Genomic DNA, 18,937 nt, shown 5'->3' on the forward strand with positions numbered 1-18,937 from the left:
TGGCGTTTTCCTTTAAATATTTGTAAAGGCTCAAAAAATGGGTTACCTGTGTTTCTTAAAGGAATAGTTCACTCAGAAATGAAAATTCTGTCATTATTTACTCACTCTCATGTTGTTACAAACCTGCATGCATTTTTTTTGTTCTGATGAACACAAAGGAAGATATTTTGAGGAATGTTTGTAACCAAACCGATCAGAAGCCCCATTGACTTTCATATTATTCATATTTATGGAAGTCAATGGGGCTTCTGATTGGTTTGGTTACAAACATTCCTCAAAATATATTTCTTTTACGTTAATCAGAGCGCTATGAATGGAATAAGCAGGCATGTAATTATACTGTAAAAAAACATTATAAAATCTTAATGTTCATTTCTCATCTTCTTGTGTTTCACTGTTGTCTGTTGATATTTGGGTGTGCCATTCATTTCAAGCTTGATGGAAATAATGTGATGTCAGTGTATGTTTTGCTCAGTACTCTAGGCCATGAAAGATTTTCTTAACCTACTTCTTTACTGTAGCTATGAACTTGACTAATTTTCGTGACAATGCCCTGCTGAAGCTGCAGGTTGGTGGGCCATTTTTGGGAGGGATGGAGAAAGTACAGGAAGATCAAGAGTACATTCTGATTCAGGTGGAGCAGACAGAGGAGCCGGGACCTAGACGGAGAAGAACTCAGAAGGTTGTATTTGTTATAAGTACTTACTTCCTACAATTATATATCTTACTCTGGCAAAAGTAAAATTAAGTTTTACACACCAAGCAATTTTGCCGTTAAAATACGTCTAATAGCTGTCCAAACACAGCCCATGTGTCTAGGCTAAAACAATAACAAATTTGGGCTGTCGGTAAAGATTGAATAGATGTTCCAAAAATTTATATTAAACAAATGCAAACACCTTGTGTTCACTATTGATTATCAATGGCAATGATTATCGGATGATTGCTTTTACAGAGTATTGGCCGATATATCGGTGCATCTCTAGAAATGACACATACTGTACTGCATATATGAAATATTTAGATAACAGAGGATGCAGAACATGCTTTTAAACATTGACATGGAAAACATTAACAAAATAAAGTATATCTTTCCGACAGGTGGTTTATAACTGGACTATACCTTTGCATTCACAACGTAGTGACCAAATTCTGAGAACAAGGACATTTGAAATGGTTAGCAGGTAAGAATAGCACATGCTCTTTGCATTGGTAAAATACTGTAAAGTATAACTCGAATTCTCATATAACTTGTATGTAACTTGTAATGTTATTTATTTAAAGGTATTCACCCAAAACTAAAAATGATCTTATTTACTAATCTTCATGTTATTTTAACCTGCTGTAATTTTTTTCTGTAGAATATAATTTTTGTAAAGCTATTCCTTTACTATCAGAACAGTTGTCGCAGTGTTTTTTTTATACAGTATAAGTGAAGAGTTTCGTTGCAAAACGAGATAAATCCATTTTTTTACATTTTTGTCAAAATATGTTTATTATTATGTTTTCATGTTATTATTTTGTTTTATGTTGCTATTTAGCTGTATTTTTTAAGTTATGAAGGTTTAAATCAAAACAAACCAACTGCAGTTGAATTGATATTATTTGGAATGCACAACCAAAAATTAGTTTTCTGAACAATTTAAAAACGGAATGATCTCGTTTTGCAACGAAACTCTTCAAGTGTACATATCTGTAACATATTGTCCAAAACATGAAGCAGGGCAGGATCTGAATATATGCAGATTAAAGCCTTTAATAAATCCTATATATACATATATACTCAGACACATGTTTATCAAGGGTAACAAGGCACACATGGACACAATTAGGGCGGGTTAACATGAAGACTACAATAACCATAATACAATACAAAATGACAAGGAAACTTCAAAATAAAAGACATGAACATAAAGCACAGAACCCAGAAAATATCTATAATAGTTGTTACTCTCTGTTCTCGCAGTGATCCTATTTTGATCAGTGTCCAGGCCTTTCTGTTCGACAATCAGGTGGTCCCCCTGTCCATGACTCACCAGTCACTCTATGTAACCGTGGAAACGCAGGTGCTTATTGCCGGATTGATTCTGGCAGGAGTGTATGTTCTCATCATCTTCGAGGTAAAATATGAAGTGTCTGTTCAAAGACAATTTTCTCAGTGTTAAATAGTCCATTTAGTGGTCCTTATGACTCATGCAATATGTTATTCTCATAATCAAAATCTTCTCTGTATGTTGTGCCACGTTGACTCGAAGTTGTCTGATATGTGGGTTTTATTATGTCTATAGTAACTTTTGTGGCAGATCAAATGTAATGGGTAAATATGTTTTAAAGTTTCAGATCAAGATTCAGACATTTATAAACTACAGTGACTTACAGGTTTTGTACCGCAGTCGGGCACTAGGGGTCACTGGGGTCTACTAATATTAGCAGACAGCTCACGCGCCCACACAAACTGTAAGTGTATTAGATTTAGAAATACCACAATAACATTAATTGAATTTCGCCTTAAGTAATCTAGTGTAGACCTGAGGTCATTAACAAATTGACAAGTGTTAATTTAGCTGGAGTCCAGATGTGCATAGCTTTACATAGCTAAAGTGTTTTAATAACTTCAGCAGTGCTAGAAGAGAGTATTAAAACTATTCTGAAACATTCAGAAAAAAGAGTCAAAAATCCTAAAAATCATATAGTAAATTTCATTTTGTTCTACACCAAAGAACAACCTGTGATAACAACAGTGACTGGGTTTGATAATGTTTCCAGCATAATTTTTTCCTTCAAAGCTCTTCAGATCTTTTAAGGACATTACTATGGAAGGAATAGCACACTCGAAAATGACTTTTTATTAACATTTTTATTAACTTTTCTATACAATAAAGACAAAAAGAAAATGAAGTAGCCTAAAAATGTTAAATCTTTTATATGCACTCATTACATCACTGTGCATGTGCATGTACTAGTTTGTTTTTTCATGTCACCAATCCATTCTTATTTAAAATGAATGATTTCTGGTTGTTTTATTGGTGAATATCACAGTTATAGAGGGTATGGACATGACGTCACCCGCGAAAGTGACTGCGGTTGCGCCCACTGAGCGGCAGAAAGTCTGAGCATTAGCATAGCGTGAAAAACGCGTCTAAAATGGGAAAAGTAAAAGTTGTGTGATCGATTGTGCTAACAGATTCAACAACAAAAAAGTTGCGGTCTTTTTCCAGCCTGCAAAAAACACTTAAAGGAGAAGTAAATCAATAACAGTATGGTAAGGTATGTTAATTTTTGGGATAATAAATCCTATAAAAATACACCAATGAAAACTCTTATTCTGTGTAATTGCAAAGTTTTGTCAGTGAGCCTTCATTAAAAAAACAGGTGGGATGGTTTAATACTGTTAGGCAAGACAAACAAAGTCTATCCTCCAAAATATAACGACCTAATAGGCATGACGTAGTCGGTCACAAGAGCCAATAGCACTTCACATTCTTAGCTGACCTAATGATGCAATCGGTCACAATACACACGAGAGCCAATGCCTTTTCACAATCACAGATGAAGTATCATCGCTTCTTCTGGCGGCAGGTTTTGAATCAGTCTAATAGTTAATAGCTAATAGATAATAGTCAGTTTTACCAGCCATTTTGTTGAATGTGGTCACGTGGAAAAGTGACGTTGTTGCATACCCTCCATTGATGGAATGTCCTGCTTAAAATCAACTCCACTTTTTCTTCTATAGTGAATTTGTGAGAAAAAATGTGTTCTACGTGGCTCCAATGAGACGTGAGGGCGCAGACGAGATCTACCTTTTAATTACATTTATCCCTTCGGAAGGGACAGTGTGCCGCATGTTCAAGAGTTTAATTAGGTCTTTGTGAGAATGCTAATGCTAATTTGTACACTGGGGGTCCATGTCCCCCAAAACACTTCAATGCTTTCTTTAATATGGCTACACAGTTGCTAGGATCTTGAATATTTAAGGGTGAATATTAAAAGTATATAACACTTTTTGCCATATATTTTAAATATATAAATGTTTTTAAAATCTAAATAATGAATTAATGTTTTTATGTAATTATTCTTTACTTTGTACATCTTTTGTGATCTTAAGAATTTCACCAACTTTGTCCAGACTTTGAGCACAGATGCGTGATGTCATTAGATAATAAATAACATATTTTTGTTTTGATATACTGATGTATTTTGCCAATTAAGAGTCATGAATAGTAAACAATACAGCTGTTGGCTGCTATATGCCTATCCAATCACAATCCTGCGTTATATATTCAAAGATCTTGTCATTAGGTGTTTTATAATTCATAATAAAGGTCTAACAAAAACAGAACAGCTTTAGATAGACATTATTTTCCAAAATCAGTTTGTCATCATCGATCAACAGCTACAGTAAACAAGTTTTGCTGACATAATCTCTCTTAATCTACATGTGTCTCCATATACTTGTCTCTTTCTATGTCTCAAACATATAACCTACAGTATAACATGTGGATCTTGATTTTAAAGCAGTACTTTTGTTTATTGCTTTGGCTAGCTTGGGCATGCTGCACAGTTTGGTGTGAAACAAATAGTGTTGTATCTATCATTGAAGCTTGGAAAAGTATGCATTTTAAGTAAGCATTTGTTGTACCTCGGCCCGCGTTGCATAGAAGTTTGGTGATAATCCTTACTACTGATCCAGAATCAGCTCTGTAGAAAGAAATTTGATCAAAAAGGGCTCAGATGGTGACAGCAAAAACTCATTTGCTCTCAAAGAGGTCAAACCCAAAATCTGAGATATACTGAACAATAGTAAGATATGCATGCTCATAAATATTTATATGCTTTAAATGATTAATGCATGCATAATGATTTATTACATTAAAAATGTAATTGCACATTTCTTACAAATATTTTAATAATGATTGATAGATTTTTCTACATTTGACTAAAGCACTGTAGTTTCTCAAGTCCTATAACTGGGGAGCTTTGGACAAAAAACTAAGAATAAATCTTACAAAGGCAAATTTTAAATTTTACATTGTCATATACAGTTTTCCTTCCCTACTAGCTAATTTAGTATTTAGTTTACCAAAGAGAGAAACACAGATAATTTCTTATGCATTCTGTAGTAACAGCGCAATGTATACAGTATCCGTCTTTCAGATTAATTCTGCTTCAAATGCCATGTTCAACAATTTGTCCTAATGACCTGTTTAAGACTAACAATCACAACATCACAGCCAGTATTTCTCACCCTCGGGAAGTTGTCAGAGTGACATAGATTACTTGCTGTTTGAGACCGCAGTCATTAGCTGTGATCCTGCATGTTTGGATCTGCGTGTCCCCACTCCTGCACTTCTGCCTGATTACACGGTCATGAAATGACTGATCCGTCGTGCCACGCAACCCTAAAAGAGGTGCATGTGACACACTTTGATTCAGGTGTTCTGGTCAAGTGCACTTCAAGGCATTGCTTTTAGTTTAGAACAGGATTAAACAGCGACAAACTGTGTGTCGTAGTGCAACATATCTTTTATGAGGATAGCGATTTGATTAAAAGACTGCACATTATAGTCAAAATAAATGAGGAAAATGCTCTTGAAAGAATATGACATTTGTAATAATAATAATGTTTACTTCTGGTTGTAGATCGTTCACCGAACTCTGGCTGCCATGTTAGGATCCCTCGCTGCCCTGGCAGCGCTTGCTTTCATCGGAGACGTAAGTTTGAAGTTCCGATTGCTTACGTTGTGTCAAGAGTTGCAATGTGGGACTTCATTAATTTATGAGAAGTCCAATAATGGTCATTAACATTTATTAGCCTTAAGTATGAGGACACAGCAACATTCTGTTCTGTACAGAAGGTTGCATGAATAATGTATACTGCCATATTCAGATTCAAATTACAGAGCTTCCGAACATTTTATATGAAGATTAAAGAAACATCTACATTTATACAATTAACTAAATTCGACAGGCCCATTTCACAGAAACTGGATAGCCGCAGTAATTGCACTGATTTACTGTAATGCGCAGCGTAAAACCTTGAATAATTTAAATCTCTGTGGTTCTTTGAATTAGTTATTGTATTCCAGAAACTGCGGATAAGTACATTATTTGAACGTAGGCAAAATTACTTTGTGTGCTTATGACCATTTGATGAAGACGGAGAGCGCTTTATGAATAACCTTCATTCAGACTTTTATTTTATAATTTAAACTTCAACTTAAACCTTTTTAAGGCTATTTGTAGTGGAAATGATTCTTCAGATTATAAAAAGTTAGGAATGAAATGGATCGTTTGAGAAATTTTAACTGTAACTGTTGGTTCACACCAGCCGTGTGTGAGGCGTCGAATTCGCGTGTACCGCGTCTAGTTTGCCGCTTGAACATTTTGAGTTTACTCGCTTCATTAACGCGTGAAAGCCGCGCGTGAAATTCTAGTCATTGAGACATTCACATGGAAATTCAGGGCTTCTGCAACTCCGCTTGCTTTCTTTAATCACGTCACTACTAGAGCAAGCACCTGATCGGTTAACATGGCACGTTTTTCGGCCAAAGTTCAAATTTTTCAACTCACGCGTTTGCCGCGGCAAAGCTCAATTTGCGGCATTGAGGCGGAATCGCGTCTACCGCACTAAGTGCCTCATTCGCGCCGCGAGACCTCCAGACGAGCGTCAACGTGTCTTTACATTGACTTAACATTGAAATCACTCACACTTGACGCCTCTACCGTGGCTGGTCTGAAAGCAGCTTGTATTTTACAAGACTTGTATTTTATTGTATTTGATTATTATAACAATTCAGAGAACCAGTTATTGGTATTTACATTCTGCTCTGGAAATAATGTGCATCTCATTGTCTCTTTAAAACAGAGGCCGAGCCTAATGACTGTTGTTGAATGGATCGACTATGAGACTCTTGCTTTGCTATTTGGAATGGTAAGTGGGTCAATAGCCTCATTCACACATTAATTCTGGTAAATTACCATGAATTTACCAGAATGAATTTACTAGTAAATATAAAAATATGCTGTTCACACATGCAGTGACGTTCCGTCTTTTTACCAGTAAGACAACATTCACACATCAGTATCAAAATAAAGGTAAACTCGGTGAGAAAGCTGAAGTTACCTGCCGGTGAGCTCAGTGTCGTATTTGTAAACAATGGCGGGTTATGACTTAATTTTCCATGGTACGTATTTTGTTGTTTTCACAACTGTGGCAAACGTTGACGGTCGCGAAATTGCTCGAGACCAAAAAACATTGCGTTAGGCGGCGTCAAACGGAACATGCGTTTACACATTAGACTTCAGAGGATGTGCTAAGGACGGCTGCAATTTGGCAAATATATGGGAAGCTGTTTTAAACAACTTTGGTGAAGAAATGTCGATGTTAACTTCAGGTGTGCTCGACTTTTAAGCAGCATAAACAGCGGGATGGTAAACGCGTCATTTGTATAAAAACGTTCTGATTGGCCTGAAACTGTCAGCGCAGTCTGACGTCGTCCTAAATGCCAGTAATCCTATATTTTTCGTTCACACATAGCACTTACCGGTAAATTACTGGTAATCTTACAAGCTGTCTTACTGGTAAATTGGGAGCACTGATTTACCGGAAAGGTTCTGTTCACACATGACCTTTTAACTGCAATTTACCAGTAAATTACCAGTAAAGACTGTTTGTGTGAAAGGGACAAATGACGTGACGTTATGGTTCAATTAAATTTAAAAGTGTAAAAAATTCAAAATAAATTTGCAGATTACTTGCATACATTCTTTTTTTGAGCACCAAGTCAAAAATTTCTGGTTTTATTTCATTTTGAAAGAGTATTTGGGGGATAATTGTAAAAATGTCAATGTGGTGTAACCGGTCTGTGTCGGTTGGTGTAACTTGTATTTTTTTAAATGAAAATATAAATATATTCATAAAGAAATGTGGAATAAAATAGAATCATCTACTTTAGTGTAATCTATTTTAGACTTTTATACATTACATCGTTTGTCAAAGATTATTTAGAAAACAGAGCTGTTTTCAGCATATGTCCAGACAAATATTACAAAAACGCATTAAAATTAACATTTAGAAATAACTAATAAAATGATATTTTAAAATGATTATTATTTTTTTATGATTATGCTTACATGCCATCAAGGTGGATCAAATATTATATATTTTTCATTCTTTGGCGCACCATTTGACATTTTTAGATCCATTCAGTCTTAAAGTCGCCATGAAACGGAAGTAGTGATTGCCTTATTTTCCCCGTGGTGACGTATATCCGAATGAAACGGGTTTTGAGATGAAATAAGGCAGGGCTGGATTTGAATTTGTCCATCGAGATCTGATTGGATCGTTTGAAGTTGGGTCGTGTTGCTAATTGCTAATCGCTGCGATCTTCTCCCGGACCCCGCCCACCTGCCATACTTTTGACCGGAAGTGAAGAGAGATCGTTTTGAGGAGGGGAGGAGATTTGCATTTTTGATTAAAGATTATGAGCACACACGAATTTTAAAAAAATAAAGAAGCTCACAGATAAGTCATTTGTTAATAATACCACAATATTAAAAATATATATATAGTTTTTCATTTCAATTTCATTGCGACTTTAACTTTCATAAAAATGGTGGAAATGTAATTTTTTATTGCATAAAATTAACATAAATACATTATGTGTATTAAAATATACATGATGTGCATGCTTTTAAAACAAGTGGGTTTTTTTAAAGTTTTTTCGAATTTCTCATCTTGCCAAACCATTTTTGTCACTGCATAATGCTAATAGGTATGAACATCGGAATTCAAAATTACATTACATTTATGCATTTGATGCTTTTATCCAATGTGACTAAAGGCCGAAGTATAGTACATTTTTTACAAATGTGTGGGGGGCGGCGTACTGTCTGCGTGACGCAATTTTTGTCATCAAAAGAAGTGTTAGGGGGAAAACTATAATAAAATTACTTCAATGTCAACGCCGAAAAAATATACGTATTTTTCAACTTTCAACTCTTTTTATTTTAAGTATATTCAATTTTAAATTTTTACAGTGTATGTGTGTTTCCTGCAAGTTAAAACAACATCATGCGTGGTTACCGCAATACTCTAACAGATCTGATTTAAGATCTACCAATGCTATTCCTTAAATAACTCCATAGTCTTTTTCTCTGTGCATTTGCAATGATGCAGTTTACTAAGGCATCAAGGGAGTAAGGCCTCTTTTTATCATTATTCCCTGTGACATTAGTCTCTATTTCGCATAACAATGAAACAAATAACGAAAATGGAAACACAAGTAAACATAAAAACATGGTCTCTGTGTAAAGCGTCATCTTTTTCAAGATCTCTGTTTGTTCGGTGGCTGTCTCCATGGAAACAAATACGTTCAATCAGCCCTCATCCTGAAGACTATATGTGTAGGAGTATTTGAGGAGAGGCATAAAAGAAAATCTGAGATTGATGAAAGGAAATGAATCACATTATCTGTCAATTTAGAGAATCACACTGAGAGACACTAAGAGCCATTTTACATTAGATACGTTCACTTTAATAAACCCAAAATACGTTGATGTTTCAATGTATTGATTTTCTATATTTCAAGGATGTGTTTTTCTGTGTCTGTGGACAAAATGACAGCAGGAAATATGTGGCATGAAATTGAATGGGAGACCGTGTGGTATTTCAGCCATAATGTGATTTTTTTTTCAACACGTCACGGTGGAGAACTAAAAATAGAAACCATGAAATGTTCGAGTCTCATAACCCTCCCTGTTTACCTACAGATGATACTGGTGGCAATATTTTCTGAGACCGGCTTCTTTGACTATTGTGCGGTGAAGGTGAGTTTTCTGCATGTTGTGATATGTTTTGCAAGCAATTGGACGTTTAGAGCATTCAGTGCACACCACCTTAAAAATATTATGTAAATTATTTCACAATGCATAACATGCTTAGAGATAAAATAGCTGTTGACATACAGTCAACAAGTAAACCATCTGTTATTGATTTAAACCCTTTAGATTACATTACTGATGTTTTATTTTGTATATGTAATCCCATCACACTATTTTACCCAGTAAGCTTTGCGGCAATCGTATAATGATAGCTGTCCTAAAAATCCCTCTCTCGAGCACATGATGATGAGATCCCTCAAATGTTTTTAATCTAAACTTTATGGGTTGGATATCAAGCCCATATATGGATAAAAAGAAATTAGACGGAACAAATCATTGTGAACTGATGCAAAAGTACATAAATCATAAAGAAAATGGGTTAGACGTAATAAAAGGATCAAAATAAATCTTCTGATGCGCTCCATTGGGATGAATATGCCAACCCTGATTTTCTGGGATTTTGTAGCCTGCTATAAAAGCCCCATAGAAACATTATGGTTGCGCATGAGACAGTATGAAGAATTGTGCATATGTCATCCAGATGAAACAATCTACCGTCCCATTTATCAATATTTACATGCCCCACAAATTAAAATATCGTCATGGAAACGACCCTCCTGACTTAACGTCATTTTAGGACAGCATGAAGTTTCGCTTTTCTATAAAATAAAATAATGACTGTGTGTATAGCCATGTTGTGGGTGTGTTTTCTTCAAAAGAAAGTGGTGATATCACAGGTGGGTAAAAACACTTCAGTGTTGCCTCTTGATGTGAATGATTTCAGACAGCTTGATAATGTCTCCATAGCGACCGCCTCTTACGCTGCAGGTCTCTTTTAAAACTCTTTACTTTTCATTCCTGAACATTCTTTAGCTCCAGAGCCTGAATGAGCCAAACACTGTGGATCTGTGTCAATTTTTTGACTTAAATCCTTATTAAATCTCACTTTTCAACAGTGATTTCTGTGAGAGCCTCAGAGGACTCTCCTTTCCGCTGGAGATTTTTTCAGATGATCGTGTTAGTGTTCATGAATAAACCTTAATTCATTTTCAGACCTGTTCGTTTTCAATAATGTGAAGTTATGAAGAGAAGATCTAACTGTAAACCAATCAGTGTATGTCTCTACACAGGCGTATCAGTTGTCCCGAGGAAGAGTGTGGCCAATGATTATGATTCTCTGCCTGATTGCGGCCGTTCTCTCAGCTTTCCTTGATAATGTGACCACCATGATGCTCTTCACCCCTGTTACAATCAGGTGACACTATTATTTGCGCTCTATTTCTCTCTTAAGTTTACAAGTGTATGAGAAAAACTAATATTCTGTTCAAAGTAACACACTTACACCTACATTTTTAAAATACTGACAGCACAGACCCCAGCAAACTACTATAATTTTTATAGTATTCCTATTGTGAAAATACTTTACAGTTTATTACTGTGAACATAAAATACAGTACATTTCGGTATGTTCGATTTACAGTAAAATACTGGCAGCACAGCACCAGCAAACTACTGTAATTTTTATAGTATTCCTATTGTGAAAGTACTTTACAATTAAGTACTGTAAACATAAAAAAAATTGTACATTTCGGTATGTTCAATTTACAGTAAAACACTGGCAGCACAGACGCCAACAAACTACTGTAATTTTTATAATATTCCTATTGGAAAATTATTTTACAGTTTATTACTGTAAACATAAAAAATTTTTCATTTCGGTATGTTCAATGTACAGTAAAATACTGGCAGCACGGATGCCAGCAAACTACTGTAATTTTTATAGTATTCCTTTTGTGAAATTACAAACTACTGTAATTTATAATATTCCTATTGGGAAATTATTTTACAGTTTATTACTGTAACCATAAAAACGTGTAAATTTTGGTATGTTTCATTTACAGTAAAATACTGGCAGCACAGATGCCAACAAACTACTGTAATTTATAATATTCCTTTTGTGAAATTACTTTACAGTTTATTACTGTGAACCTAAAATAAAATCGATTTCGGTATGTTAAATTTACAGTAAAATACTGGCAGCACAGATGCCAGCAAACTACTGTAATTTTTATAGTTATAACTATTGTGAAATTACTTCACAATTTAGTACTGTAAACATCGAAATGTACTATTTTTTATATGTTCAATTTACTGTAAAATACTGGCAGCACAGATGCCAATAAACTACTGTAATTTATAATATTCCTATTGGGAAATAATTTTACAGTTAATTACTGTAAACCTAGAAATGTGTACATTTCGATATGTTCAATTTACTGTAAAATACTGGCAGCACAGAGGCCAGCAAACTACTGTAATTTTTATAGCATTCCTATTGTGAAAGTACTTTACAATTTAATACTGTAAACATAAAAATAGTACATTTCGGTATGTTCAATTTACAGTAAAACACTGGCAGCACAGACACGAACAAACTACTGTAATTTATAATATTCCTATTGGGAAATTATTTTACAGTTTATTACTGTAAACATAAAAAGGTGTATATTTCGGTATGTTCAATTTACAGTAAAATACTGTCAGCACAGATGCCAGCAAACTACTGTAATTTTTATAGCATTCCTATTGTGAAAGTACTTTACAATTTAGTAATGTAAACATAAAAAATAGTACATTTCGGTATGTTCAATTTACAGTAAAACACTGGCAGCATAGACGCCAACAAACTACTGTAATTTTTATAATATTCCTATTGGGAAATTATTTTACAGTTTATTACTGTAAACATAAAAATTTGTACATTATAGTATGTTCAATTTACAGTAAAATACTGGCAGTACAGACGCCAGCAAACTATTGTAATTTTTATAGTATTTCGTATTGTGAAAGTACTTTATAGTTTATTACTGTAAGTGTAAACATACAAATGTGTATATTTCGGTATGTTCAATTTACAGTAAAATACTGGCAGCACAGATGCCAGCAAACTACTGTAATTTTTATATTATTCCTTTTGTGAAATTACTTTACAGTTTATTACTGTGAACATAAAATACAATAGATTTCGGTATGTTAAATTTACAGTAAAATACTGGCAGCACAGATGCCAGCAAACTACTGTAATTTTTATAGCATTCCTATTGTGAAAGTACTTAACAATTTAGTACTGTAAACATAAAAAATAGTACATTTCTGTATGTTCAATTTACAGTAAAACACTGGCAGCACAGACGCCAACAAAATACTGTAATTTTTATAATATTCCTATTAGGAAATTATTTTAAAGTTTATTACTGTAAACATAAAAATAGTACATTATATTATGTTCAATTTACAGTAAAATACTGGCAGTAGAGACGCCAGCAAACTACTGTCATTTTTATAGTATTCATATTGTGAAAATACTTTACAGTTTATCACTGTAAACATAAAATACAGCAGATTTTGGTATTTTCAATTACAGTAAAATACTGGCTGCACAGACACCAGCAACTACTGTAATTTTTATAGTATTTATATTGTGAAATTACAGTTTATTACTGTAAACATAAAATACAGCAGATTTTGGTATTTTCAATTACAGTAAAATACTGGCTGCACAGACACCAGCAACTACTGTAATTTTTATAGTATTTATATTGTGAAATTACAGTTTATTACTGTAAACATAAAATACAGCAGATTTTGGTATTTTCAATTACAGTAAAATACTGGCTGCACAGATGCAGGCAATCTACTGTTTTTATAGTATTTATACCTATTACCTTAAAAATAAGATGCAGTGCACGGTACAGTGGAAGTCTATAGGGCAAGGGATTCAAAGTCAAGCCATTAGATTTAAACATTATTTTAAATGTGTTAACATGCCCCCCCAGCATTTAGCAGTTAGTGCTAAAAAGGTTTTGCCCTGTGTTTTGCGTTTTAGGTTGTGTGAGGTGCTTAATTTGGACCCCAGGCACGTCCTTATTGCTGAGGTCATTTTCACCAACATCGGAGGAGCCGCCACTGCTGTTGGAGATCCCCCCAATGTCATCATCGTGTCCAACCAGGACCTGCGTAAAAAAGTACGTCATTGTACGTTAACACTCCCATTTCACATTGTCATTTACGAGTGATGGGATGTCATTGAGGTGTCTCTGGAAACTTGTAATTTTTATTGGACAAATTATACATGACTGCACAAGAAAACAAACACACACAAATGTGACCGAGCCTTGTTCTGGCATATAGTGATAGCTTTGTGCCAAAACACTCTGTCACTCTCTTCTCAAGAGTAAAACACTGCGACGGCCTGTCTTACACCTTAGACGATTAATTATGTACTGTAGAAACAACTCTTGCCAACTCTGGTAATCCTCTGCCAAAATTGTTTCACTCTCTTTTTCTCAATACGTACACACACACACACACACACACACACACACACGCACGCACACACACACACACACACACACACACACACACAAACAGGAAGAAAGCAATGGAAATCTACCAATGCATTTAATGTTTACATTTTATTTGTCCATGCATTTCTAAAGAATCGAACCCATGGCCCTTACGGTGTTATCCTAGTGCCATTCTCTTCCAGTTAAACCAATGTAAACTTTTTCAAAATGCTCTATAACTACCGTATGGCTTCTCCAAATATCAATGTGTATTTTACCCTGTTGAAGTTACACAGAAATAACACCAGATGGATGTAACTGATTATAAAATGTCACGTCTCTAACGTTGGCTTGTACTTTTCTAACTCAGACAGATAGCAGGGGCAAGGTGCCTTTCTTTTATATTTCTTTTATAACCTTATGAGTCTGCAATCACCATGTCCTCCATCAAACTTTGACTCAAAGTAAGACGCAATTTAAAGCTCATTCCTTACGGTTGTACAAGGTCACAGGCGGACGAATAATCTCCACGTTTATAATGTGACCTGTACTGAAAGTCTGATGCATGTTCTGTCTTCAAAGTGCCTTACATTGGTATGATTAAAAAGTTAAAGGTGCTTCTAGTGATAGATCATTTATTCAGGATATATCATTCAGGAGAAGACAGAACAGCGTGACCCAGGCTTGTGGCTGCAATTTAGATGTTCAGACATTCAGACAAACATCAGTGTGGTGACCTTGTCTATGAATACTCTTAACATTAAAGTTTATGGCTCAGTAGTGTATATGTTTGTCTTAAAGGTTGTACATTGTGTTTCTTTGCATCTGCATTTCTGTTTATGCAGTTGGCAGACAGTTTCATTCAAAGTGACTTACAGTGCATTCAAGTCTTACATTTTAGCCGGATATGTTTCACACCAATGGTTTAAACTTAAGACTTATGCTGTTAATGCAACGCTCTACCAATTAAGTTACACCGACACATTTGTCAATTTCAGTGTTGGGGTAACGCATTACAAGTGACTTGCATTAAATAATAATTTTACTTTTCTAAAAGTAACGAGTAAAGTAACACATTACTTAATAAATGTACTTATTAATATTTAAGTTACTTTTTTTTAAATGTAATGCGAGTTACTTTTCTACTTATTTTTTAGTTTAACTAATTTGACAAAAAAAAAAACAATGTAATGAATTCAACTAAACTTATACCACGGGCATGTTGAATGCTGTATTCTGATTGGTTGAGAAATGTTCCATGGGTTCCAACACATTTTATATTGCGCTCTGTTAACACAATCAAAGCTTCGAAAAAACAGGAAAAACATTTTAAAACCTAATATGTACCAGTATGTACCTCTAAGGTACCAATGTGTGCCTTTGATGTACCAATATGCACCTTTTAGTTGTACTTTTTAAAAAGGTACCGCCCCAGTGAGAACTTTTGTACCTTTTTGTACTTTTTTTGAGAGTGTACCTGTAAAGAACAATACTACTTGCAGAACTTGTTAACGACTGCACAATTAATTGTCCAAGCTAATGGACTGCCGATTTTTACTGGTTTTAATTGCATTGAGGGGACACATGGAATCTAGGGGGTGATTTCTTTTCACTCGATTAGATAATCAATCATTTAGAAACCACCCGGAACACCCTAGCAACCACCTTGTGAAGTCCTAGCAACCACACAGAACATCGTAGTAGGTGCACACAGTACAATAGCAAAATGGACAATGGAAAAATGAAGGCAAGACTAACACATACAAAAACCGATACACAACAAAATGGTGCATGCACTGATGTGTGTGGTCTGTACATGCATCAGTGTCCATCTAAAGTCCTGACCGATACCCAGAAGATAAATTAGAGCTCCAGCTCTGGATGCTGATTAAAGATGCTCTCTTTCTGTAGCCCTTCTTCCCTGCAGCTCTCTCTAGCACACTACCATTGACACAATGATTAAGACACAACCTTGTGTGTGTAAGAGAGAGAGAGAAAGCGGAAGGAGGGTGGCTATAAAAGTATAAGAGATCCATCTTTTTCTGACAGTCTATTTAAAAGCTACATGCCAAAAGAACAACTATGTGCCTAAAACTTCAATCCATTTGGAGCCATAAATTTTAGTGTCATATAAACACCTTGTCAGCAAAATTGATTTCCAACCCCTTGCACACTGTCTGACAGAGATGGATACATTTGTTTATGAAAGATGTTAAGACAGCTTCACGTTTTAAGTGTGATTTAAGAAGGGAATCTCAAGAGTGGATTAAAATTATTCTTCTTAATATCTATCTTCACTTTGTGTGTAACTTTTACTTTACACATGTATGCTTTTATTACCGGCCCCAACTAAAATGATGTCAAAACAACAGTATAAGTGCGGGGAGGTTTTTACACACACATATTACATATAAATATATGATATTCAAGGTCGACAAATATGTTTTTATATGGCCGATGCCAATACCAATATTAAGAAAGCTGATTGGCCGATATAACACAAATGTTATCACAGTAAATAAGAGACAAACAGAAAATTGGTGACACAAAAAAAACATTAGTATTTATAAATATATTCTTTTCAAGTACTTAAAACATATTGACAAGACATAATGAATGTGGATTTGACATCTTCTGGTACTGTTTGAATAAGTGTAGCTAGTGTGGTGTTGTGTGTGACACAACATAATGTCATGTTAAAATGTGAATAATGATTGGTGGTTATTTTACTGTCTGTCAGATTTTGGCTTTACATTGAGTGACACTGAGTTTCGTTTTTATTACAAACCTCAAATTTAAGTAATAGAGAAATTTACTGGCCAATGCTGATAATAAAAAAAACTAAAAAAAATTATTGGCTGATATTTTGGCATCTGCAATATATTATCCTATCACTATACAGTATGATATTACACATTTTTTGTTTTGCATAGTACAAAGGGACGTTTCAATTACAGTTTTAAGCACCTTTAAGCTTTGATTTTATCAACCATAAGTAATAGTTCATACTGTATGTGACCCCCGCCTGTGTTTTCCAGGGTAAAGTTTCATAATCTAACTAAAATTTAATTTAAATAATTGATTTTTCTTTCATTTTAATCTTTGACATGGTCTTAGTCAAAAGTAAAGATATCAAAATGATACTTTCACAAATGTTTTTCACATTATATAGGATAATTTTGTGTAGAAAACATTAAATCCACCGCTATCTCATGGCAATTCGTACGCATTTTACGAGGTGGCTAATTCGTACGACCATAAATTTGTACGATGCATATATTTTTGTATGATTTGCTTTTGCGCCTGTGACGTTGGGGGTGGGGTTTCGTTATAGTTTTTTACACTTGTACGTTTTTGTATGATTCACTTCATACAAATTAGCCAAATTATAAAATATGTACGAATTCTTGTTGTGATCATGCTGGTAAATCACAAAAATGACATTTTTCACAGGCAGGCCAGGCTCACATATTTTTATTAGATGTTAGTGGACAAAAGTCACTGTCTGAGATTGTAATCATGATCAATTTAAATGGAATATTTGAAAAGTTTGGTTCCAAAATGTGATAAACGGCATTTAAAAAAAAATGTTACAGCTAATATCAGTATTGTATCTGGTCATTATTAAAAAGTAAATTCTTCATTTTATGCAAAATCTGTTTTTATCCCTTTTTTCAAACCGTGACAAACGCCAGTCCTCCTTCTTTGCAGAATGCAATAAATCCGCTCAACAAATCACGGCTCACCATTCCATGCATTGTAAACAACAATGGCGGCGATTTGAATACACATGGAATTTCGATGGCATTCTAAACCTGTAGTGGTTTTCTGTGGTGAGGAAGAAATTAACTAAATATAACATGGCAAAGGTGAATGCACATTTATATATTGATTTATTAGTTTTATAGTATTAAAGTCATGGATTTATTGCATTTTGCAAAAAAAGTTTTTATAATAAATCTTTGAAAATCTAATTATGGATTTGAATTTTTTATGTTATTATAACCTAAAGATGCTATGTGAATGTTTGTAACAGAAAATAGTTGTATATTTTCTTTCTTGGTATAGAAAACACATTTTTACCCCAATTAGTCAAAATGGATTTATTGCGTTTTGGAACCAAACTCTTCATTTGTTTTGTGTACAAAATCTGTTTTGAATGGTTTTCTGAATGTAAAGTAGTTATTCTTACAGTTACAAGGATATTAGACATTGGTGACTTAGGCCATTTGTTCACCAAATTAAACGCGTCTGAAAACGAGAAGCGATTTCCTAAAAACGCAGACTGTGGGTGCTCGACAGCGTTTTGGTTGCTATGATTTTGAAATATTAACTTCTTTGTTTAACAGTTGTTGTACGATGCGCCGATTGGTCGGTGTGGTATTTGTTCCGCCCATCCTCCACTGTAATTGGATGGCTGACTAAAAAGTGACATTGATGAGCTCAGCGTTTCACCTTAAGTTAAACATTTTTCAACTCTTAGTGACAGATAAAAACCAGGCTGGGCTTGAAATAAACACTCGCCAGCTGCAGTTTTTTTTATGTGGCACTTCCATAGCAAACAATTATAAAAATATGCTTGCCTCCAGAAAATAAAAAACTTTGGTGGACACACGCCCTTACAGATTTCAAAGCAGTTTCAATCAGTTTTAAAAGTACTTCTCCTTCACACTCTTCCTAGTGATGTTCCTGAGCCGGCCTTGAGAGCA

General features: G+C 34.5%; 1 protein-coding gene across 1 annotated transcript in view; it reads left to right on the forward strand.

Moving 5' to 3' along the window:
* Nucleotides 1-18,937, forward strand: part of oca2 (oculocutaneous albinism II) — a 107,724-nt gene that overhangs the window by 17,086 nt on the left and 71,701 nt on the right. The window contains exons 7-14 of the mRNA XM_065272643.2: nt 522-682; nt 1,102-1,184; nt 1,967-2,120; nt 5,641-5,712; nt 6,866-6,931; nt 9,772-9,828; nt 11,013-11,137; nt 13,769-13,907. Of these exons, the coding sequence (XP_065128715.1) occupies nt 522-682; nt 1,102-1,184; nt 1,967-2,120; nt 5,641-5,712; nt 6,866-6,931; nt 9,772-9,828; nt 11,013-11,137; nt 13,769-13,907 (857 nt within the window). The remainder of the gene's footprint in view (nt 1-521; nt 683-1,101; nt 1,185-1,966; nt 2,121-5,640; nt 5,713-6,865; nt 6,932-9,771; nt 9,829-11,012; nt 11,138-13,768; nt 13,908-18,937) is intronic.

Source organism: Paramisgurnus dabryanus, chromosome 7, assembly GCF_030506205.2.
Source record: "Paramisgurnus dabryanus chromosome 7, PD_genome_1.1, whole genome shotgun sequence".
NCBI classification, from domain to species: Eukaryota; Metazoa; Chordata; class Actinopteri; order Cypriniformes; family Cobitidae; genus Paramisgurnus; species Paramisgurnus dabryanus.